The following is a 23,882-nucleotide window of genomic DNA, read 5'->3' on the forward strand; positions in this document are numbered from 1 at the left end:
GGGTCGTCATACATTTGATAAAATTACCATTGAGTTTGAGGTTATTTTCATGTTACCTATGTCTTCTGATGATACAAATAATGTCGTATTTAATGACAGTATGCCAATGGTTACAATACTTTCTGCAACTAAAAGGAGACAAAATTTTAGTGACTTCTCCCATTTTTTATTTTACCATTAACATCAGCAATAATGACACTTCCATGCATGAAACAAATAAATCAAAAGGGTATAGTTACATTATACATCAAGTACAAGTGAACTCAAATAATAGTAAGTAAGTATGTAATAGTTATTTGTAAAGCTCCTTTCTAGATCAGTGTGAGAAAGCACTTGAACACTCAAAAGCAATTCAAAAATGTAAAAATACCTACAGATTTAAAAACTCTAAGAGGCCTAGACATAAGACGAGCACAGGAGTCCCAGAAGATTACAAAAAAGCCTGCAAAAATAAAACATTCTTAAGATGTTTCTTGAAGGAGTCGGTAGACTCAAGCGCAGAGGGAGAGGAAATATCATTCCAAAGCTTATGAGCAACAGCCTGGAAGGATTTCTCTCCTCTGGTCCGGAAGCGTGTTCAGGAACCATCAATAGATTTTGATCCACAGACCTTAGAGCCCAAGCTGGGGTGTAAGGCTGGATCAGATCACTGATGTAAGGAGGAGCCTGACCATGAATAGCTCTGAAAGTAAGAAGCAGACTTTTAAAGTTGATCCTAAAGGAAACTGGCAGCCAGTGATTAGTTTTAAGGATCGAGGAAATGTGAGTTCTTCTACTTGATCCGGTCAGAATTCTCGCTGCAGAGTTTTGTATTTAATGCAGGCAAGACAGCTCCTTTTTGTTTAGACACCAAAATAAACTGTTACAATAGTCCAGGCGAGAAGACACAAACACATTACAAGCTCCAGATAGTGTCTTGAGATAACTTTGTTATGATATGACACTTTAAATAAAATTGAATTGAATTGAATTGAATCATGTTGTGACATCATTTTCCTGAGTTTAGAGATTTTTCTCAGTTGAAGGAAATATTTTCTGGTTAGTTTTTTACAGTGTTGTACTTGAGACATGTCTTTGTCAAAAACAACACCCAGGTTTCTCAGGCTCAGTTGACATACTGGCCTAAGTCACCCAAGTATTAACTCAACTCTGGAGCTTTACTGACACTTCAAAATGAAAAAAATGACATTGGGAATCATGACTTTATTAAAGTAAGAACATTTCACCAGAAAGTTACTTAGGCAACTCACAAGATAAGTACTCTTCTACTATCTACACGGGAGGCCCTTTAAACGAAAAAGCTTTTTAAAAAATTGCCCTGAAGCGAGACAATAGGCCATATGTCAAGCCTTTGACAAACGATAAAAGCCTCTGGGGGTGCTACTATGCGATGTGTTTCTGCAGTTCATCAGGTTAAGCCACTTATGAAACCTTGAAATGAACTTAATGAGTTAGGATATTCAAACTGGAAAGAGGATTCTTGAATGGTATAAAAGGTGACAATGAGTTACACGACATGGTAATTAAAGGATAACCTTTATTCAGAAATTGTAATTGTTAAAAGTGCAACTAATGTGAAAACCCAACTATTCGAAATCACATGTTTCAAATATTGAGGTCTTCCTCTCCAAGATGCCGTAAGTCTCTCATCATGAAGAGAGGACAAACTGAGGAGTACTATAGATGTCCAAGCTTAATTTAAGTAACTTAAATCAACACATTAGTTGCCCTTAAACCATATGTTTTAAAAAAAAACATATACAGAATGACAAAATGAAGATCAGGTATTTTACAAGGAATTTATTTTAATGACATAAAAAGAAAAAACATGATTCAATGTTTGGCACACACTGTGAAAGGTAATCTCCAAATTTCACTTTAAATTGATTACTATATCTGATGGAAAAACAGTGATTAAATATAAACCAGTTACAGATGTAATTTTAATGCAATTGACCAATACTAGATAGTGATAACCAATTGGATTTGAAATCCGGGGATTACATGATTACTAATTTGATTTACTCAACATCATTTGAACGTGATCAAATATTCCGGGTAGGCCTGGCAGTCATGGAATATGACAAACATTCCAGGTTGCTGAAGGTCATTAACCACACTGTCATATTTATTAGTAGAATTGGGCTTTGTTGGCGGCACCTTCATTTGCTTTACCCCCAATGTGTAATCCCCTGTCAGTACACGACAGATGTACATAAACCTTTCCCCATTCACATCCGGCTTTGAGTAGATTTCATTGGCTGAATATTTTGCGCTGACAGCCATGTACACGCCATCGCCAAATCTAGCAGCTGTAAATGAAAGGAAGTGTAAATCTGAGTTGCATTTCACAATGAAGTAAATATTGACTTCTAGAAATATGAGTGGTGATTAAGAATACATTATTTCAGTTTTGGTTTACCCTAAAGTGTAAATTTTCTTAAAAAAATATATTTTGGCACTGGTTTTAAAATGTACCAGTTTTGCACTGACCTAAGACAATATATACACAAATCACACTTCTCATATATTTATCAACAGTGAATGTCAAAGTATTTGTTCTCACCGTTCCGTCCAGCATAACTTCTGTTGAATCCTTCTTCATTAATAAAAGCCACAGATTCTGAGGTGGTGCCATGAAAAAGACGTCTTTCATTGTTCTGATGACCGTTTCTCTGCTGCATATCTTTCTTTTTGATCTCCAGGCTCTGCCACAAAGCAGGATTTTGGATCCTTTCAATCTAGAAAGTGAAATAAATGCCATGTCATGTCTTAGATGGATAGTTCTGTCTATCATTTGTCAGTTAGAAGTTTAAAGGTGGTATGATACCCATCTGTTGAACTGATCAACTTCATAAAATCACGATGAAGACCAGAAAGTTTCATAAGATATGAGACAAAGCTTCCCTTGGAACAAATAATGTGTCTTTCCAGGTCTATGTCCATATATACTTGGTATTAGAGTACCTCACAGTAGGTCACAGGTGTTGAGAGGGGTAACATTTATACTGCTTAGATTTCTAATATTTCTAATATTCTGAATGCATGATTGTGAATTCAAACCACTCTAGAACAGTTGTCCTGTCTAGTCAATGTACCGATTAGTTGCTTAAAATACATTTTCGAGACTAAAAGTAAATCCAACTCTGAAGCCAGTGTTCAACCTAAAAAAAGGACATAATCCTGGTTGCCATTTGATGCCTTTTATGTTTGAATTAAGCTTTTATTAGAGAGTTAAGTATGGGTTTGGGGTAAGCTATGACTGATGGTACTGTGGTTGATGTTTAGTTGATCTAAGATTCATTTTGCAAGAGGAAAAAACAAATTATATCAGGAGGAAGTCTGGCACCAGGTTATCAATAATATCTTGTTATCAATAATCTGTACGAAAAGGCTTGCATAAATAAGTAGAGGTGGATAGTGGAGTCAAGAAAGTACCATATTTCCTCATATCTGGATGCTTTTCTTGTGAGTAACTTCCGAAGTTGTCCAGGATCCCTAGCCTTGAGCTTTATGTCAGCCTGTAGTGTCAAAATCTAATTCTCTACTACAGACAGTTCAGGAGCCTCATGTACTAAGCAGTGCAGGGATTTCCTACTAAAAACGGGTTTACAAACCCCAAAAAATGGTGCTCAAAAATATTTAGATATACAAATCTGTATGTGACACGAATCCAAGCACTTTTCCTTTTGTCGATCCAAATCAACTTGGAAATTCGGTGCACACAACGTCCTAGTTTAAATATGTCAATCATATTTATATGAACCAGAACCTGAGATTCTCCTCTCTGTGATCATTTGAAAACAAGAATTTAAACTAGAGGAACAATATCTATTAGTTACTTTTAAACATTAGTGAAATGGATCACACACTGCTGTAAATGATTGTAGACGAGCCCAAGTGTAAATGTTTATATTTGACATAAAGGGTTATTATTTAAAATCTGCTCTGTGAAAAGTGGCTTATTTGAAACATTTTGATATGAAGTTTAATGAGACTTAAACTGCAAATCACTAACTTTAAGCCCTGAGTTGTGATGATAATGGGATTTGAAAATTGTCTGATAGTCTCTGTGATTCATTAGAATTTGTGGTGGACCTGCACAACACACACATATTCTTGTAATCATTTTATAAAAGTGTTTTTTACAATAAAAATTGTCATCATATGATGATGTTTTTATATAAACAATTGCCATTTTTACCATTTTATTGACATGCAGAGCAGCCAATCAGAGTTCTCTTCTCTATTTTCATATATCTTACATCCCCTGATCTACTCGCCATAGCTTCGATCACGATCGACGTATGGGGTACCCCTGGTCTACATTCTTTAACACATTCCCTTTGCCAAAGTGGTTAGTCCTCTCATAGTAAGACAAAAAATGAGTACCTTTAGAACAGTTTGATTACAGGTAGCCTGGAAAGACTTCAAGACCTCTATGTACTCTGGTGTTGCAGCTTCAAGTGGGATGATTTGGCATGTACTGTTGGCTGGCATTGAATCCCAATATTCTGGCACACCTTCAACTGGAAGCATAGAAACAATTTTGATGAAGAAGTCATGAAAAATACCATTCAAATAATATATGAGGGTTTGTCAGTGCAAAGTACACTTACGTTTGAGAATCCTCTTTATTTGCAATGTCTGTCCTTGATTATCAGTTGCAGGTCCACCTGGCATGGTAACCGTGTAGTCTTGACCTTCAATTGTTACTCTTAGATTGGCTGTTTTGCACTCTAGGGCGTGTTCAAGAGTGTAGTTGGTAATTCGATCAAAACTTATAAAATCTTGACCCTCAACTTGGTACCGCCAATCAGCCACTTTACTTGCTAACTCAACGACCCTTTTCTCTTTCTCCTTTATGTTATTCAGTATCTCATTGATGGGTTGACCAGCTTGATATACCTGCTTGTATGGCCCTTCAACTTTGAGGGAGGCCCTGCCGTTGTTTTGCCTCTTCCTAATGCACAAGGACATTGTCTTCTGTATATCATTGATATGTTCGTTATCGCTTTCCGAAAAAAGCATTATGTTGTCATCTGTGATGGAAATGGTGGCGTGATTGTCTGTTATATACTTGTCCATCCATTGCTTAGCTGAGGCCACTTCAGTCACAGTGTCACCACAGACATGAAAACTAACAGGGTTACCATTAATACCAACAATGTCGATTTGTTCTTCCTCCTCTTCTGGGCTCCGAGAGCTTGTAAAGAATGCTAGATTGAAAAAAAAAAAATTAAAGCAAAGGTTAAGATTACAATCAATTGACAACAGGACAATATTTTCAGTCAATTATTTACATTTCAATCTAGTGAAGATACTTTTTCTCTTATTGGCTTGAGGTGCTCCCCTATTGTGCATACTTTCATAGAAATCTTTGAGCATGGGGGTTTGGAATATTACTATCCGGATTGTCTCCAGGCTAGATGGCTTTTCTGTACTCAGCCTGTCTATTACTGCATCCAACATGGCATCTGCTACTTGCCGGGCCTCTACACCACCTCGACCTAAAAAGGAATACAAATAACAATGAATACAAATTTTATTTTTTCCACTGTAAATTTTGTTAAGAATATTCTATGCTCACCAGTCCCAATTGCAGGAAAGGAGACAGATTTGTATGCATCCTTGAGGCAAACTTCTAGAGCATCTTTTACCACAGCTTTGACTTTCACTGGGGAAGTCTGTCCTTCAAGGTGGAGAATCTTTTTAGACTTCAGGTTGCCTGGTTTTGTCATTATGATGCCCGGATTTGGCTGCGTACCTAAAATTGGAATGATGGAGAAAGTTATTATTTTCATGACAAAATTCTTAAATATATCATTCATATTCATTGTCACAAGGCGGCGACGAGGACAGCAGCCTCTCCAGTAGCTCCGCAGCAATAATCAATAACTTTCTGTTTTTATGAATTATTTTTATTTGGATTTAGAACTGTTGGCTGTCAGCTAGCGCCCATATTATCTACCACGCGAGTTCAGTCTCGTGATCACACAGTGTGTTTACATTCCTCCGAGTGCTGCAGCTCCATCTGCCTGTGAGAAGATACACACAAGGACAGGTAGACTTCAGAATCAGCATCCTGACGCGTTTATCATCTTCTCTGGAGATTTCAATCATGCCAACCTGGACTCTACCCTGCCTACTTTCCATCAGGCGGTGGATTGTCCCACCAGGAATAACAGGACAATTGACCTTCTTTATTCCAACTTGAAGGATCCGTACAGAGCCAAACCTCTTCCTCCACTTGGAAGGTCCGATCATAACCTGTTCCACCTTCAGTCACAGTACACTCCTCTGGTGCAGAGACAGACTGTGACCACTAAGACAATCAGAAAGTGGACACCAGCTGTGGAGGACGCCATCAGAGACTGCTTTGAAACAACAGACTGGGATGTGCTGCTGAAGTCTCATGATAAGGACATCGAGGGACAGACACACTGTCTAACGGATTATTTAAATTTCTGCTTGGACGTTGTCGCCCCTACTAAGACTGTCCACTGTTGCCCTAATAATAAACCATAGGTAACAAAGGAGGTCAAGGATGTCCTTAACAGGAAGAAGGTGGCTTTCAGGAGCAGAGACAGGGACGCCATGAGATCAGCTCAGCGGGAGGTGAAGCGATGCTTGAGGGAGGCAAAGGACACCTACAGGAGGAGGTTGGAGGAGAAGCTGAGCCGAGAAGAAATAAGAGAGGTCTGGGATGGTGTTAAAACCATCAATGGACAAGACCAAGTCATCTCTGACTGCAGTGGACATGGTGGAGGAGGCAAACGGTCTCAACAACTTTTTCAACAGGTTTGAGCAGGTCACCTCACCCTCACTCCAAACCACTTCAGAACCTGCCCCACCTTCCTGTGCCCCCCTCAGCTCCACACAACCGCTTCCCAGCTTCACCCCACTCCAGGTACACAATGTACTTCGGAGGATTCGTCCAGGGAAGGCTACTGGTCCTGACAAGGTTTCTGCTCGACTACTAAAGACCTGCGCTGCTGAACTTGCTGAGCCACTCCAGCATATCTTCAACCTTAGTCTACGTCTGGGGAAGTACCAACCCTGTGGAAGACTTTCTGTATGGACTTTGGGAGGTCCAGGACAAAACCACATCCAGTGTCCATCAGAGGCGATGAGATGGAGATAGTTGACAACTATAAATACCTCGGTGTGTGGCTGGACAGTAAACTGGACTGGTTCTGCAAGCTCCTCTGCATATTCTACAAGTCTGGGGTGGCGAGTGTTATGCTGTGGAGTGTTGGGGTGGGAATGTGTCCAAGAGGAGTATCAACAGGTTGGACAGGTTGATCAGGAGGGCTGGCTCTGTGGTTGGCATGAAGCTGGACTCACTGGTGACAGTTGCTGAGAGGAGATCATTGAACAAACTACTGTCCATCATGGATGATGACAGTCATCCTCTGAACACTGTCATCAGTGAGCAGAGAAGCAGATGGAATGCATGAATGCTTCTTCCCAGAAGCAACAATAATAGACTCAGGGAGTCATTCATTCCTTGTGCTATTAGGCTGTTTAATTCTGAGTTTGGGGGCAGGAGTGGAGTGAAAAGATGATGATATTCTGTTAATCTTTGTATCCTTTGTCTTTGTTATCTTTTCTTTGAACTATGTTTTTTAACTTTAGACTTAGATTGTGTCATCTTGCACTTTCTTTCTATAGAAACATTGTTCTTGTTCTTGTTCTGTATTTCTGTGTGCTGGCTGGAAAACCAATTTCCTGAAGGAGACCTTCAGAGGGATCAATAAAGTTTTATCTATAACAAATTAGAAGGAAAAACATAATGAGAATTTAATATCTAACATATAGATTAAAATCTGGCTAAACACAACATATTAACAAATGATTGTTAACATTGGATTCACATTATTTATGAAAACTTATCAATCTGATTATGTAATAATTTGTTAAGAAAAATAAATAAATGCCATTTGTCTGGGCACTTGGTATATAACATATACATTCTTACGTTTAAACCTCTTTGCTTCCATAGAGTAGTCAATATAACAAGCGCCACTGCGCTAGATCCAAAAGGTTTATTCAGTTTTTGATTTAAGGTTTCAAATTAAAAATCAAAATGGGAAGAGCCATAATGCTGCCACATGCTAGCTTTAAAGTTTTTCTTTACTATAAAATGACATGTCATAAATTATGGAACAATGCAAGTAAATCCGTTTGAATTGTAAAGCACCTTTCGCAGACCACGGTCACAGAGCCTTTAAACAACAAGACAATACATAGTTAAAAACACATACAAACTTAAAACTTTAAAATGCCAAGAGTGTTTAAATCAGAAACAATAAATGATCAATCAGAGCAATTGCTTAGAAGAAGCCTCATACCAAGGGTTTGACAGTCGGTTTCCACAGCTGGACCAGCGGCTTCCAGAATAGCCTTTGAAACACCTAAGAATAAAATGAACAATTTGACACAATCACATTTCGATAGACTTGAGAGGTAAAATAATGAAATTACATGTGATGATCAACGAGTATATGTCTGAATGACAAGAAAGGTGATCAAATGCCTACTTAAAAACAAAAGGTTTACCAGTTTTCAGGTTGAAATCTTTGTTGGAGGAGTTGACAATAACATCAGTGGTTTCCTTGGTAATGTCTCCAACGACCAGCTGAAGAGTCACAGAACCAAAATGGGCTTCATGCACGCCGTTGGTCGAGACAATTCTGGACAACGAGCCTATATTGAGTACACAAATGGAAGAGGTATAGATAATCAACTTTGATATAGCCTGTGCTGTCCACAACAACATCTAACTTGATACTATAACAAAGGTCCATGCTGTCAGATATAATAGCTGCACATTAAAGACACATTTTACATCACATGAACAAAGTACCCTTTATTTACTTGTTTCTTTGAAATCCATTGACCGGTTCCCATTTACCACAAGACAAAATGTCTTTTCAAGCTATTTTGAATAATATTTCTTTATTCATATTTTAATGGTCTTGAATAATGTCATACTGACTGTGAGCATACACCCCATCTCAGGGGGAAATCATTCAACCATTTGCTTCTGCTTCAAACTTTTAAATTTAACTTGTTTGCCCAAACCATCAAAATTCCTTATATTGTATAACTTTGAGGTATATTATATTTTTCCTGTTGTGGGCGTGAGCTTGTATGATTTTTTAAGGGGTTGTATCCTGCTCATTTAAAGCAACACGACATGCTAGTGAATATATTTGTTTCGCTCTTAGTACAGTATAATTACAAACTGTTGTGAAAATGAAGGGTCTTCTTATTTGCCGTGTTCACCTTTTTTATGCTGCAAATGTGTCGCAAATAGCTGTCATCAAAACTGCATTACATAACGGTAGCTCAGTTTTTTATTTGCTGCTTCCTCTTTCTAAGCTCAATCACTTTCTAAGGGTGTAGACTTGAATTACATTCAATTCAGATGTAAGAATGGAAGTCTTGTGAGGTCTTGTTGTCTGATTGGTGGTGGTGATGGTTTTAAGAATTTGGAGCAGAATGAAAACTACGATTGGTATAACTTAAAAACACATGAAGCTCATGACATGGCTTATGTCTATCGAGTTCAACATTTTGAAAATGCACTAAAGGGCCTGATTGAAAGGAGATTGAGGTTGGATAGAGTAGATGATCTTGGACAAAGGTTTGAGAAAGCTACATTATAAATCCAAAGGTTAAACTCTGAATGCGATAATTCTGTTAATGAAAAACAAAAGCTCTTTAGGTCTACCTGCTTTTCTGGGAAGGGTTGAAGTTCCTGACAAAGAACTTGAGAACGTTTTTTGAAACTCATCCACAAAATCCTGTTGACACAGAACAGAGCAAAATCATTTATTTCAAATAGTCATTTTAGAAGATTAATTTAGAAAATGAGTGTTTCTCTTTCCTGGATGGTTTGGTAATCTTTGGGGTAGAAAACAATCGTAACCTGCTTCAGGTTTGTGGAGCCTCTGTTGGTACTATACTTCAAGATCTCTTGATATAACAGTGAAGCACAAAGGCCTTTTGGGAAACCCAGTTTTCCTGCACCAAGAGCTGGAAAGGAGATTGAAGTACACCCAGATGCCTCAGTCATGTCCAAACACTTCTTAATGATGCCACACATTAGCTGTAATACAGGAAATGGGTTTGAACATAAGTTATCAAACAAATAAAGAAGGTGTTGGTTGATCAATTCAGAGAAATACCCTATCTGCTTCTCCGGCTGCATTGTCCCAATGTGGGCAAACCGCATGAAGTATCTTTTCACTTTTTAACTGGCAACCTTCAGTCTCAAATACATCACCAATAAGTGCCCTTTTCTTTGCGGTCACCAATGGTTGGAGGCTAGGTCCAGCTGCATCTGAGAGTGCTTTTGAAATCTGCCCTTTGCTTAAATCAAGGTCCAGGGACAGAGAGCACACTACAACATCTGTCTGAAAATGAAAGATATTGATAATAAGATATTATTGGGTAAGAGATTTTAGAAAAGAAAAAGGTAATTACCTCAGCTTCTTGAATATTTCCTTTCATCAGTGTTATAGCCACACCTTCGTCTGTGACAGTTTGTCCCAAACAGTTTGGGTCATTAGAAACTGTTTTCAAAGGAGACGGTGTACGGAGGTGCACAGGAACTTGTTCAGGAACGTGAGCTTTCATATGCTTGAAGGTTTTACTTGATATTAATTTTTCGGCAGCTTCAGTTTCTGGCACTTGGATCAGCTCCACCAGACATCCGGTGTCCTTCATGAGTTTAGGCACGTAAACATTTTCTTCATCCTTAAGGAATTTCATCATCCCTGGCTTATCGAATTTGAATTCATCAAAACACACGTTTGATACAAGTTCCTTAATGACAGTACTGCAGTTTTCTACATTCTCTCTTGAACCACTGACATGAATCCCGCCTGTTACAGGAGACACCTTGACTATGTCGGAGACATTCTTCAACCTGGCTTTTTTATGTTCAAGGAGGTATTTCACGACAATGCTGCACTTGACCGGAATCACTTCTTCCAAATGGGAATTCCGATCTATGAAATCCTGTAGTTTGCTGCACACACTTGTGACCCCACTTTCAAGTCCAAAGATGACAACTTCATCTTCTTTTGTCTCGATGTACATTTTCTTGGAGAGCTCTTTGTGGTCATTCTCCAACTGCTGCACGAGTTGGTCCCACTCTGGCAGTCGCACTATTTCCTTTTCCTCAAGATCGATGATTACAACCACTAGCAGCTTTCTCAGGTGATGGTCTGCTTCATTTAAAACTATGTCAGACATGGCAGTTACCTGGACTTTTCCTGCATCTATTAGAATCGCTGCATTTACTCCATTACGTGTGAAGAGCAACTCTGTGATCTTCTCCTGGGCTTCACCTTTTAGAAACTCTAAGAGTATTTCATCCAATTCTACATTTTTTCGTTTTAGATTATTAATTTCACCATATATTGCGTCTCTGGCTCTAATAACTTCTGCTTTTAAGCCAGTAACTTCGACAGCTGTTTTGTCTTTGTTGAGGATCAACTTGAGATCCGGGTGGATACTAAGCAGCTTGTTCTGAAGACCATGTTGGTACAAAATGTTTAAAATAGACTGTGACACGTTGACTTGTTGGGTTACAGACATTTTCTTTCTGTGGGCACTCGTAACCAGGTCACTGACTTTATCAGTAAGCATTTGGCTTTGTTTTTCCACATCATCCCTCCATCCAACAACAGTTAATTCACTAGTTTCTTTGACTGGGATGACTAGCACATTCTTGGGAAGCATCTCTTGAAACACTTTTGTAGTGTCTTCCATACAATCAGGCCCTGGCTGGAAGGTTAAGCACTTGAATCTTGATAAGGACCGCTCTAAAGCAGACTTAACTTCATCATCCCACGATTGGATGCGTTTTTTTGCATCTCTTTGTTTGATCAATGATGGCAGGGGTCTCAGGCAGACTGCAGATTCTCTGAGTTCTACCCTGCAGAAGAGTTCATCCAAATCCTTGTGAAGAGCTGCTGCTGCTGCCTTTTCCACGTTTAGATATTTCAGGACTTTGTGGTCAATCAGCTCCAAAATCAATGCAGGGAGTTTCATAACAGGCCTTTTTTCCCCGTAAAGAGCAGTTCCCAAGGATTCATAGAATGGATACACTTCAAGTTTATTCTTTTTGACGTTGTGTCTCTTTGTGAAGGGTTCCTGGACCACTGCAGACAGAAATGTATCACAATCAGAAACTTTCATTGCCAGTGTTTTGTACACAACATAGGATTTTTATTGTTGTTTCAGTACAGAATAAAAGAAATAAGATACAATTACACAAAAGAAGCTATAGAAAAACAGAAAGAAGCAGCAAGGCAACCATTCTGCGCCGCACAAAATAACTTTTAACCAAAAGATGAGCGGTAGACCACTTCAAGCAATGCATGAGTTTCTTTCATTATGCAACAAAGACTAGAAAAGGCAGTTAAGTGAATTATAATGGGCATAATGGCATGTTTAAGACATCACCATGAATATGATTAAAACGGTGGTAGTCATTTGCACTTAAGCCTGGTGTGATGTTGCCAAAACAACTCATCAAACTTATTATTCAACTTAATATCAATCAAAACTACTTTGTTTTTTATTGTTGTCCTTCCTCCTCTGTAACCTTGCCCCTCATCACCCCAGTTTGTCCCACTTGATCACTAATGAGCATTCTTGGTTGTATGCGTCTTCACATTTACCTACCTGTTTTAACATTCCTAACCCAACAAGGAACCCAGTCCTTGATACATTGGACATGGGCAAAACTAACATTAGATATTTTTCACGTAAATGCTTTTCCAAATGGTTTATATAACTGCACAGTGAGGATATTGAGTTGTATTGAATATTGGTGTCATACCACCCAGCACCTTACACCCTTCAAAAGTGTACATTAACCGTTATACTGACTTTTGATGCACTTTACCTTTGGGGTTTATAAATGTGATGAGAGCAGTATCCTCTTCTTCATTTATGGTGACAGTATCCACATCACCCATTTCTTTTTCAAAGTAAAGATGGAGGAAATACTCGCTCATCGTCTGGACACCTTCTACAAGAATTTGTCTGGTAACTTCCAGCTCCCGCGCTGATAATCCATTCTTTATAAACACCTTGTGTGCTGGACATTTTTGGATGAAAATGGATGTATCTGTGACAAAGAAACCCCAAAAAGAAGTTATGGCCTTTATAAAAGTTAAAACATTTACACATTTTTATATTTTACAACACATTCACTGTTGACCACCTAATTCTTCTGCAAAGACTAGAACACCAAATATAAGTGGAACTGCTTTGAACTGGTTTAAATCATATCTATTAGACAGAAAGCATTATTCACATGTCAATCACCTCTCATCGACACACATTTAAGTCAGCTATGGTGTCCCACATGGTTTTGATCCTGATCCAATCCTATTCACAATCTATATGCTTCCACTAGGCAACTTGATCAGAAGACACTCTATAAACTTTCACTGTTAAGCTGATTATTCTCCATCTCTCCCAGAGCTCCAGGGCTCCACTGAGAAAAACCTCCATGGACTATTCTGCACTACTCTATACTCTCCTCTTTTTTCTCACTGTATCCTCCCTTACTCTTTTCTCTATCCATCTGTCTACCCCTCATCCACCCCATCCACCCTCCCAGCTGATCGCCGTCAACACTGTGTCTGGTCCTGCTCAAGTTTTCTGCCTTCTAAAAGAAAGTTTTTTCCTCGACACTGCTACACTGTGATTCACTCATTGTTGATTTGCTGGGATCTGTTTTTCTTTTCTCCAATAGAGTCTTACTTGCATTGTAAAGTGTCTTAAAATAACTTTGTTATGATATGAAACTTAATTAAAAAAAAGGGTGTGTATGTGTTCATTATGCTTCTGTTATGAGTGCAGACAGATAAATACCTTTTGCATTCTGGAACGTCACCACAGCTGCAGACTTTTCTGGAATGATTTCCAATTTGAATTTGGTGGAAGATGAAGTGTTTGAGTCATTTAAGATATTCTCCACCAGCATCTGCATGAGTTCCTGTTTCAAACATTCTGGAACATTCTCTATAGCCACAGCCATTGACCTTAACTCTCCGCTGGGTTCCTCGTCATTCTTCTCTGGTTCTCCAAAACCTTGCCCTTTAATAACATGTGCGTTAAAATATTCCAGTAATAACACATCAGTTTATTAACAAAAGCAACAATAAAATAAAGTTCAAAACTTTTCACTCTGCGTAAAATGTGGTTGACTGATTTAATTATAATAATTGCGTATGAAATGGATCGTAAATATTAGACAAAAAAATATCCAGAAATACATGTGAACCAGTGAATGTTGTCCTGCTTTACAGTTACAGCAAAATGTATAACAAAACGTCATTGACATTACGAAAAATAATGTTTTCAGATTCCAAATAAAGGTGTGGAGATGAACCTTTGAATTAGTTTATTTTAAATTGTATATCCGCATGTTGTTTTAACAATACGGACAATAAACATTTTATGATTCTGATTCTAACTTGATAAAGTCAAATAAAACCTATTATCCTACATTGCACATTTTCACTTTCACTTTCAAGTCTTACAAACTACAATATATAACTTTTTATCTAAATAATACATATTGCTTACATTTCAATCCATTCAAACGATTCATTTTTAAATAAAAGATTGGAAATGTGAGATATCTTCAAATACACTTTTGGTGTTTTATGTGGGGGCGTATAGGTGATAGTCGATATCACTAAATACATTTTTAAAAGCAAAATAAATAAAAGGATTAAAGAGTGACTCACCAGCTTCTGTGCTGCCAGTCGCACCGACTGAGTCCTGTTGGAATATGAACAAATGAACAATGTGACGTTTGTTTCTCTCTCAATGTGTTAAAATAGCTTCACAAAACATGCGCACCCCAAGAAACAAAAATCCAACATTAGATAAGCGACACTTACAGTGCTCGTGACGTCATCAGGAAGTAAACTGAGTTTTAATTTCAACGCTCCTTCAGGCAAATCTATCTGGTGATCCTTTTTCTCCAACACATTCTGAAGTTCTAAAACAAAAGAGGAAAACGTGTATTCAACCACAATAAAAAAAAAAGACGATTGAATAAAGAAGCCATACTTTACCCTTTTCTGTGCGGAAGCGAAGCACGGCTGTCTTGCTGCCATTTTCATAGTCCACTTCACAGTCTCCTCCGTTCGACTTTTTACTGTTGAAATACTTTACTAACTTGAGTTTTAACTTTGGATGGTTGTTTTCTTCCAACTCGAGGAGCAGACGGAACGCGTGCGGGTCTTCCATCGCTCTGTGGCACAAACAACATTTTACTTTCACTTTTATTTATTCACAAGTCCAAGCCCTTTCCTGGAAGAGCAGGCGAAAGAACGTGACTTTTTTTTAACACAGACGAGGTGAGAAGGTTTTTTTTTAACATTTCTATAATGTTTGTCAATACTTGTACTCGAATGTAACGTTTATGAACACGTTTGCAAACATGCGGCGGTGAAAAGCGTATTTATCCTCGTACAGAGGTCAGTCGTGGTATTGTGTAAGACATAACTAATGCTTATTTATACACGGAAAGTGTATTATGTATATGTATCTGTTGATGTTAGTTTAAATTATGTTACGACTAAAATGGAAACCATTGTTAAATCACTGAAAGACCACCCTACGGTGTTATGACACTAATCTCTCAGTAACATGTTTATACAATGTTTTTTATAAAATACTGTGTAGTTACCACAACTCCAATAGGCACCGTATTTATGTCACTAATAAAAGAAACCTGCTATGACGTAACTGCCATTTTTACATTTTTTAATTTCCCTTTGAATGTTTTTTTTAAAGAATATTTTCATGTAATAGTTTGTAAACATTTTGTGAAAACTCCACCTAATTTAAACTCGAAATTGGTCTCAAATACATTACTCCCAATTAATAATTTCTGAAGAATATTTTTATGCAATATCTTATGTAAAAACGATTAATAACTAAGTAACTTCTTCATTCCAACTCCAACAGGCACCAAATGCCTGTTACTTACAAAAGACATGTCAATGTTGTTACTACACTGATTCACTTTTTCGAAATGATCAACTTTAAACAAAGTTTTAAATGTGTCATTTGAATACCAATACTAAGTATTTAACTATAAACCCAAGTTTGTGTCACTAATGAACGCGACATACATGACATTTCACTATACAGTTTCTCAAATATCCCTCTCAAAATATTTCGAATGCAATATTTTGTAATAACCAGGTAACAGCAACATCAATGTACAACACATTTTAAATCACTTATAGACTGAATGTCTATTATCTTTCTACATGCAGGTGGAGGAGAAGAGAGTAAGTTATGTTATATGTATGTATTTAACCTTGTGAAATAAGGTCTTGAAACCTAATATAGTTTTATGACATTATTTTTAATTTATTTAATAAAATATTATTTAATAAACACAGTTTATTGAAGTATAAAAAATACTTAACAATGTATTAGGCAGAATTTGTTTACTTGCAATTATATTATTCTTTGTCTTTTGGCTATTCTGATTAGGGCTTGTCACAAGTCAGTCTCCTCCTCTAACTTATGTAAGTAGGTTAGGCCCATTAACCACCTCTTACAATATTACATGATGTGTTTAACTGAGAACTATTCTGTCAATGTTTTCTTGTAAGTCATCACGCTCAGCATGAATAGAATGTGGATAAGCAGCCAAGCAGGTATCAGTAAGCGAGATTAAACAGAATTGTGAGTCCTAAATGCTATTAAATGAGCATTACTGTTCTTCTAAAGAATGTCCACTTTCTTTAGTAAAATTACATCTTTAGTTATTTCTAGTATAAAAAAGAAGAGCTTTGGTTTTAGAATTGATTTCATGAAAATGTACAATATCGATTATTACAGCATTACAGTTATTATTTGTGCATCATCACGTGTGTTAACATCATCGTAGTACACAAGTCTGCAAAGCATACATTTACCATGATTGATGCTTTTCAAAGTTTGTCAGAACCAACTTGACCAGGTATCATACTGCAACATTAGCTTCTGAATTACCAGCTGTTTCTTTAGACTGTTTTGTTACGCTTCAGTAACTGTTACAGTTGTAACCTGGGTTCTACAAATGCATACAGTGCCCTCAACAGGTTGTCGTTATGGGTTTCACTTCACCTCCAGCGAGCTGTAATCACGTCCCGCTTTGTTTATACATCGAGCCCCTCCATTGGAGGTGGAGACTTCCGGGATTGATGACGCTGCATGACTAGCCTTGATGTTTGACCAATCACAGCAGAGTGGATGTGGTTATGGTAAACAAGATTTAATCTCCAGAAAAACAAAGTTTTTCAGTGGGCGGGGCTTAGGCACATTTTCTGATGTAAATATTTAAATGGAAAGAAAGTTTTGTACAAACAGACACATACTGATGAGTACAATAGAGGTCCAACATCTATTTAGGAGACACTTAAATCAACACGAGTTGCCCTTTAAGCATCTCAAATTTATTTGTGGGTGGCTATGACATGAGCCTCCTTCATTTTCAGAATATTTTCAGTGTTATACGATAATAAGATTAAACTGGAAGTTAAGTTAAGTCTCACATTATTCATTTTTCTTTTACAGGAAATATGGCCTGCCTGGATATCCCACTGCATGGTTCTTCTCTTGCTCTATTTGAGAATTATGTAGAAGAGCTTGTTGAAATCCTGCGCAGCAAATTCCAATGTGGCATCAGCGTTCAGGGAGTCAACACTGTGTCCCCGGGGAGGAGGTTCTCTGAAACACTCCCCAATGGTGTTGTGATTTCTGTGTGGAAAGCAGATCTCTCTACGTTCCAGGCTGATGCTGTTGTTAATGCCGCAAATATTAATCTTAGACACAGTGGTGGCTTGGCTCTGTCTCTAGCTAGAGCTGGTGGACCTTCGATCCAAAAAGAGTGTTGTGAATACATACGGAAGAACGGACGTCTGCAGACAGGAGACGCAGTGGTCACTAATGCTGGTCAGCTGAGATACAAAGTCATCATACACGCAGCGGGCCCTATGGTACCAAATTATTGTTCTACAACTGAGCTGAATAAGGCTGAGACCCTGCTGCAGAAGGCTATATGGAGCATCCTTGACAAAGTAGAAGAATATCACCTTGACTCAGTTGCCATTCCTGCTATAAGCTCGGGCATCTTCAACTTTCCCCTGCACAAGTGTGCAAACACGATTGTGTCCTCAGTTAAGCTATACTATGAATCCTCAAGGAAACACACACATATCCCAAGAGAGATCCTGCTTACTAACATAGATGAGATCACAGTGGCTGAGATGCACAAGGCCTGCCAACGCCTCCTTCGCCCAGCTACACCACCTTCGTACAGCCTTGTAGCATCTGGACAAAGTGCGACTGAAGCTTCAGCGATCACTGTCAAGTTTGAACATGTCAGTTTGCACCTGGTGAAGGACCTCATTGAAAATCTGAAGGTATGTCCTTTAAACATTTAAAAATAAAATAACACAAAGAGAAAAGGGGAAGAGAAAACTAAGTTCAGGTGGAATACAATTGTCAAAATGAGTTAAAATTTTCAAATCATCTTGATTTAATATATAAGTATATATTTAATATGGTATTACATTCACTTATATGGATTTTCAATGTAGATCCAATGAAAGAGATTGGTTTTACACAAGCACAGTTAATATGAATTTTATTTTCTTATTTCTTTCCAGACAGATGTCATCGTCAACTTCATCTGGACAAAGTCAAAAAAAGACAAGCCCACTATCTCTCGTGATTTCCTTTTAAAGGCTGGGGATGACATGGCAAAGGAATTTAATGACAAATGTAAAGGAAAAACATTAATCCACACAAAACCTGGCAAACTGCAATGCAAAGAAGTGTTTCACATCATCTGTTCTTTACAAGACAAAGTCGAGGTATGGTTTGGGTAATTTGTGAACATGAATAGCTGATATTCCGTTGATAACGTATAGTCACAATCAACAGTAGTGGTAGTGATGGACTGATGAAGCTGTGTCATGTTGTTTAGAGGTCAGTAGGTGGCGCCATCAGTTTAAAAATGATGTGATGTTTCAACAGTTGTTCAAAACAAAGGAAAATGGTGTAAAGACCGCCATCTAGTGGACTCTGAAAATAAACCACTGCTTCATAAAGCTTCATCAGACCATCACTCGTTAGCTGTTGAACCAGGTGTCCACGAATAAATGTAAAGCCCTCTAATGGAGAATTGGTATTGGTTATTCCTAGCCACCTGCCACCAAGTTGGGTACAACCCACTCCCCACCCTATTATTGGTGTGAGACACCTGGCAAATGTCCTCATATCCACGTTTGTAGATTATGTTTAAATCAAAAGACATCAATTAAAAATGATATTGATTTTTTTTTCAGGTCGTCACTGAAAAAGTGATGGATTGCTTCAGGATGGCAGTTGAGAGAAAACACAAATCCATCTCAATCTCAGCAGTAGCTGCTGCAAAAGCAGTATATGATGAGGAGGAAACAGCAAAGATGATCGTGAAGGCGACGGAATGTCACGCAATGAAAAGCCGTGATACTTTAGAATTCCATTTTGTCACTCGTCCAGAAACTCACAATTTATTTAAGGTAACGTTGTTGGTTTTTTGTACTGTTGAAATTATTTTGGTTTGGTGACAACACAATGCCTAGACAAGCAAGTTTAAACCTTTAAATGAATGCCTCCTAAACTATTTCCTGTCTAATATCTAATAATCTTCATTCTTTATAGGCTTATGAGAATCAAATGCAAGCTTTGAATCAGCAGTCATCAAATCCCAACTTCTCAGACGGTAATGATGGTGTTTGAGTGTACAGTAATGTAATCATGATATGAATGTTCTTGAATCATGAATTGAATCAAACAAAGTTTGCATGATTTGAAGTAAATTTGCAGGTTAACCCCTAACTGCAGGATTGATCTAACAGCCATACGTACTGTATATTAATTGTATTTATACTTTTAATATAAACAAATAGGTGACACAGTAGCCAGAATATTTGCCTTGATATTTTAAACACATTCATTTTACAGTAAGGCCACTTGAGGTGGAGGCCACTTAAAGGCATGTCTAAGAATCAATAATCCAGTAGTGGAACAAATAAGGCTGTTTTAAAACTGGAAGAATAAGTGTGGCAAATTTTCAAGATGAAGTTTGCACACAGATTTTTAGTTACATATCAAAATGGAAATATTAGTAGAAGGTTTTTGTTTTGTTTTTTTCACCTGGACATTTTGCCTCTTTTTAGAAAACAATTCTTTATAAAGCCATTAAATTGCTGTAGACAGTATCGGCACAGAAGTAAAAGGGGAATAAACAACTTAACAAAGGCTGGGTTTGGTGGTTTTTAAGCTGAGGACACCGACCTATTTATTCTCAGGCGTGCATTTAATTGAAACAAATGTGTAGATATGAGCTTCAACCACCTTTACATAGTACAGTGAGGTTATATGGCCTGTTTTAATGATTCAAGGAAAGGCCTCCAACACAAGCTCAGTGGTCTGAACAATAATTGTATTGATAATTACCAAAATGCTCAAACATTACGTCTTTGTGTCAATATTTCCAATAATATTCATTAATTCATTCAAAGGATCTACAAAAAATACAAACTCTTATAGTTACTTCTGTCTGAAATGTTTTGATAGTTAAAAGTAAATCTAATCAGCCTTTTTCTTAAGAGAAGCAGATTTGAATGAATCAATTCAGTATACTTACACACAAATAAAACTAAAACTGAACTAAATCAACTTCTTCTCCCAACACTAATTATTTTTCTATCCTGAAACCAGAAACAATGTCAAATCTTTCAATGCTACCCTAATCTCTATGTTTGTGTGTGTACTCTTGAGTGTTACGATCTTTTAAAAGGACTCTGATGTTAAATGTTTTGATCACAATCACAAACAAGTTTTGACTTGGTATTAATTATTGTATTTTAAGTTTCACGTTAGGATGAAACGGACGGACTTAATTGATTGAGAATTAATTGAAAAGTTGAATTGAACCGATTTTCTTCCACCAGCTTACGGCTACAGTCAGAGAAGTGCTTCAGATCCCAAAGTCACCCTGTTTGGACAGTTTCCTGAGCCGATCCAAGAAGCCAAGCACTGGATCAATCAACTGTGCAGCACCACCGGAACCCAAATCATCTGCAGCAACTTTGTGCAGCATCTGGGCCAAGATGACTGTCAGTCTCTGTCTGACCTGTCTAGAAGATATCTTTCTGTGGAAGAGCATTGGGTAAACGGTCACTCCAGTGTTGTCATCCGTGGTGAACCAGACAAAGCTGCAGTTGCTAAAGTCAAGGTGGAAAGGCTGGTGTGCAAGGTCCTGAACAGGTTTTTGGAGGCGGAGAAAAATGAGATTCGTCAGCTAACGGGTCAAACGGTGGTTGCTAGAAGAACGGAGGTTCACCGCAATGAACCCGCCTTTTCTGAAAAGCAGTCGGACTTCAGCAGAGTCGGTCTTGAAGTGGTCAAGGTATGTTGAGACTTACATTTGAAACTTCGCTTGCTTACCAATTATTTTCATAGATGGAGAGAGTGGAGAACGATGCTCTTGGCAAACTGTTTAAGTTAAAGAAAAAGCAGCTGAAGATCTCCAATGGACGTGTGATGTTCCAGTGCCTCCCTGCTCACTTGTGCGACGTCGTCTGCCAAATTGGATTTCATGTCGACTGCGCGCCACCTCATGGTAGACATTTTTTTTTTATTCATGGAGAAAATAATTTCATTTTTGCCAAGTTATGATGGTTCCTACCCTGTGTACAGATCCAGCATATGGAGAAGGAATCTATTTCACTGGGTCTTTGAAGGAAGCAACTTGGGTCTGGTATAGACCAGATGAAAAATATCAGTACTTTGTTGAAGCAGAGGTTCTGACTGGAAAAACCACACAGGGATCCCGAAGCCTTATTCTGCCACCGGCTGTCAACGGGAAACCAGAGGTTCTGTACGACAGTGTACATGGCGATGGTGATATTTCGGTCATATTCAGCGGCCACCAAGCTCTGCCCATGTACATCTTTACCTGTAAGACGCAAAGTTCTGACACTGGGTTTTATTTGTAAGAATCCGTCACAGACCTCAAATTTAGGCCCTGGGGTCTGATCCGGCATGAAAATTCATTTGAAGTATCCCACCAGAACTACTAGCTGTTATTTTCAGCCTCGGCTGGTAAGATTTTGATTTGAAAAAATAAGCTGTATGGTCACACTATCCATTGAAAGTTATAATAGAGAATTCTGTTTTTAACTTCTGTTTTGTGTTAAACATTTTGGCTCCCTCGTGATAGTTTGAGAATCCTGCTTCAAATATTCTCTCCTTTTTTTAAGTTTATTCTATTTCTTTCTTTTTTTCACATAAAAATGATATACTTGTGAAAAAAATATATTTTTTCTTTAATGGATAAAGTAGTATGGCTGTTCCTTTAATGGCTTGTAGTAGTAGCCAATAAATCCCACCTTTTCGTAGGCCTCCTCGCTTATTCAAAAGATACTTGTTGGAATGCATCCTTGTTCTCTCTCCAGATATATACGGTCGTGAGGGATGTTATGTTCATGATTGTAACAACTTTGTGTGTAAGTCAGATTTTTCTTGAATTAAAAATGACTTTGGTATTGTTCAGTATTTTTTTTACCTATCCAAGTAAGATATAAAACACTCCACAGCAACGTTTTAGAAGATGTTGTTTGCATTTACAACGACACCATCATCTTTACATATTGCCTTCATATTAAATGGGTGAAATAGAAAGATTGAGAACTGCATGAAGATCATTTTGAAGAGCAGGTTCCTTCCCAAAGACCAGCATCCCTGCAACCAACCTATGCTGAAATGGCCTGCCAAAGTACCACACCAAGACCAAACATATATGATCATTACCACCACTGATGACAAAAAATATTTTATACCAGAACACAGGTAAGACAAACCAACAACTGGAACAGTAATACCTTGATCACTCAGGCACAATGGTCACAAATTAGGTGAAAACCATGTACTTAAAACTTAAGCCAATATTTTATTTCTCTCAAAAATACAAGCAACATCGCACCTCATACTAACATAAAGTAGATTGTTTAAATTTAGCTAACAGAATAGCAACAGACATACGGTACCCGCAGATACCTAGATGGAGCTAAACACAAGTTTTTATTTATCCGTCCATACACATACTTGAAATTTAATAAATAGCAGGGCTGTGAAATGAGCAGAACACAATTGTTTTACACAGCTTCAATAAATATAACACACTTAACACATGAATCAAATAGGCAGAAAACTATTGTGGCTCAGTGCGAAACACATTTACAAACTCTGAAACAAAATTACTTTTTCCTGAGACAGGTTAACTGAGACAAATTTACGGTCACACTGCACCCCTTCAGGAACTGCCAGTAAAGTTTCCAGTAAATCAGAGGTGGCACTGATCGAGGAATCTTTCCTGAAACGCCAGGAAGAAATGTCACTGATCACTGGCATCACCGAGATGTAGTGTCTGTTCATCATCTTCTTCGGCTCCACCCAGCATCTGCACTACCTCTGCAGCGGTGACCACCTTCACTGTGGAGGAGGTTTGTGTGGAGCTAAGGAAAATACAGGTGAGGAAGGATGCCGGTCCTGGTGGAATAACACCAAGGTTCCTTAGCTGAGTCTCTACATACCATCTTCACCAAACTGGATGTGTCTCTGACCGCTGAAAACTTTCTGCCTTGTATCTGTAGACCGGCAGGATGCAGGGAATACAGGCCAGTAGCAATAACATCTGTCATAATGAAATCCTATTTTTATCATCTGGATCTACAACTACCTCAATAAACGGTGACATTATGTCAGGCTAGGGAAGTGTTTCT

At 38.0% G+C, this 23,882-nt stretch overlaps 2 protein-coding genes across 2 annotated transcripts; one reads left to right on the forward strand and one right to left on the reverse strand.

Annotated features, from left to right (window-relative positions):
- Positions 1-1,785: 1,785 nt before the first annotated feature.
- On the reverse strand, positions 1,786-15,294 carry parp14rs1 (poly(ADP-ribose) polymerase family member 14-related sequence 1). The gene is made up of 17 exons (XM_087803514.1): positions 15,120-15,294; positions 14,943-15,043; positions 14,787-14,820; positions 13,906-14,130; positions 12,929-13,153; positions 10,495-12,179; positions 10,197-10,424; positions 9,894-10,117; positions 9,740-9,810; positions 8,563-8,709; positions 8,355-8,417; positions 5,591-5,767; positions 5,304-5,510; positions 4,620-5,219; positions 4,393-4,529; positions 2,567-2,741; positions 1,786-2,312 (listed from the first exon to the last, which is right to left on the reverse strand). Exons 1-17 carry the CDS (start codon positions 15,292-15,294, stop codon positions 2,032-2,034), a joined length of 4,755 nt encoding a protein of 1,584 aa, XP_087659640.1. The 3' UTR covers positions 1,786-2,031.
- On the forward strand, positions 15,266-22,648 carry parp9 (poly(ADP-ribose) polymerase family member 9). The gene is made up of 8 exons (XM_087803515.1): positions 15,266-15,404; positions 17,623-18,470; positions 18,717-18,923; positions 19,398-19,613; positions 19,756-19,816; positions 21,051-21,508; positions 21,562-21,721; positions 21,799-22,648. The coding sequence occupies exons 2-8, from the start codon at positions 17,628-17,630 to the stop codon at positions 22,095-22,097; spliced, it is 2,244 nt and encodes a 747-aa protein (XP_087659641.1). The 5' UTR covers positions 15,266-15,404; positions 17,623-17,627; the 3' UTR covers positions 22,098-22,648.
- Positions 22,649-23,882: the final 1,234 nt, after the last annotated feature.

Source organism: Callionymus lyra, chromosome 12 (genome assembly GCF_982586985.1).
Source record: "Callionymus lyra chromosome 12, fCalLyr1.hap1.1, whole genome shotgun sequence".
Classification (NCBI taxonomy): domain Eukaryota; kingdom Metazoa; phylum Chordata; class Actinopteri; order Syngnathiformes; family Callionymidae; genus Callionymus; species Callionymus lyra.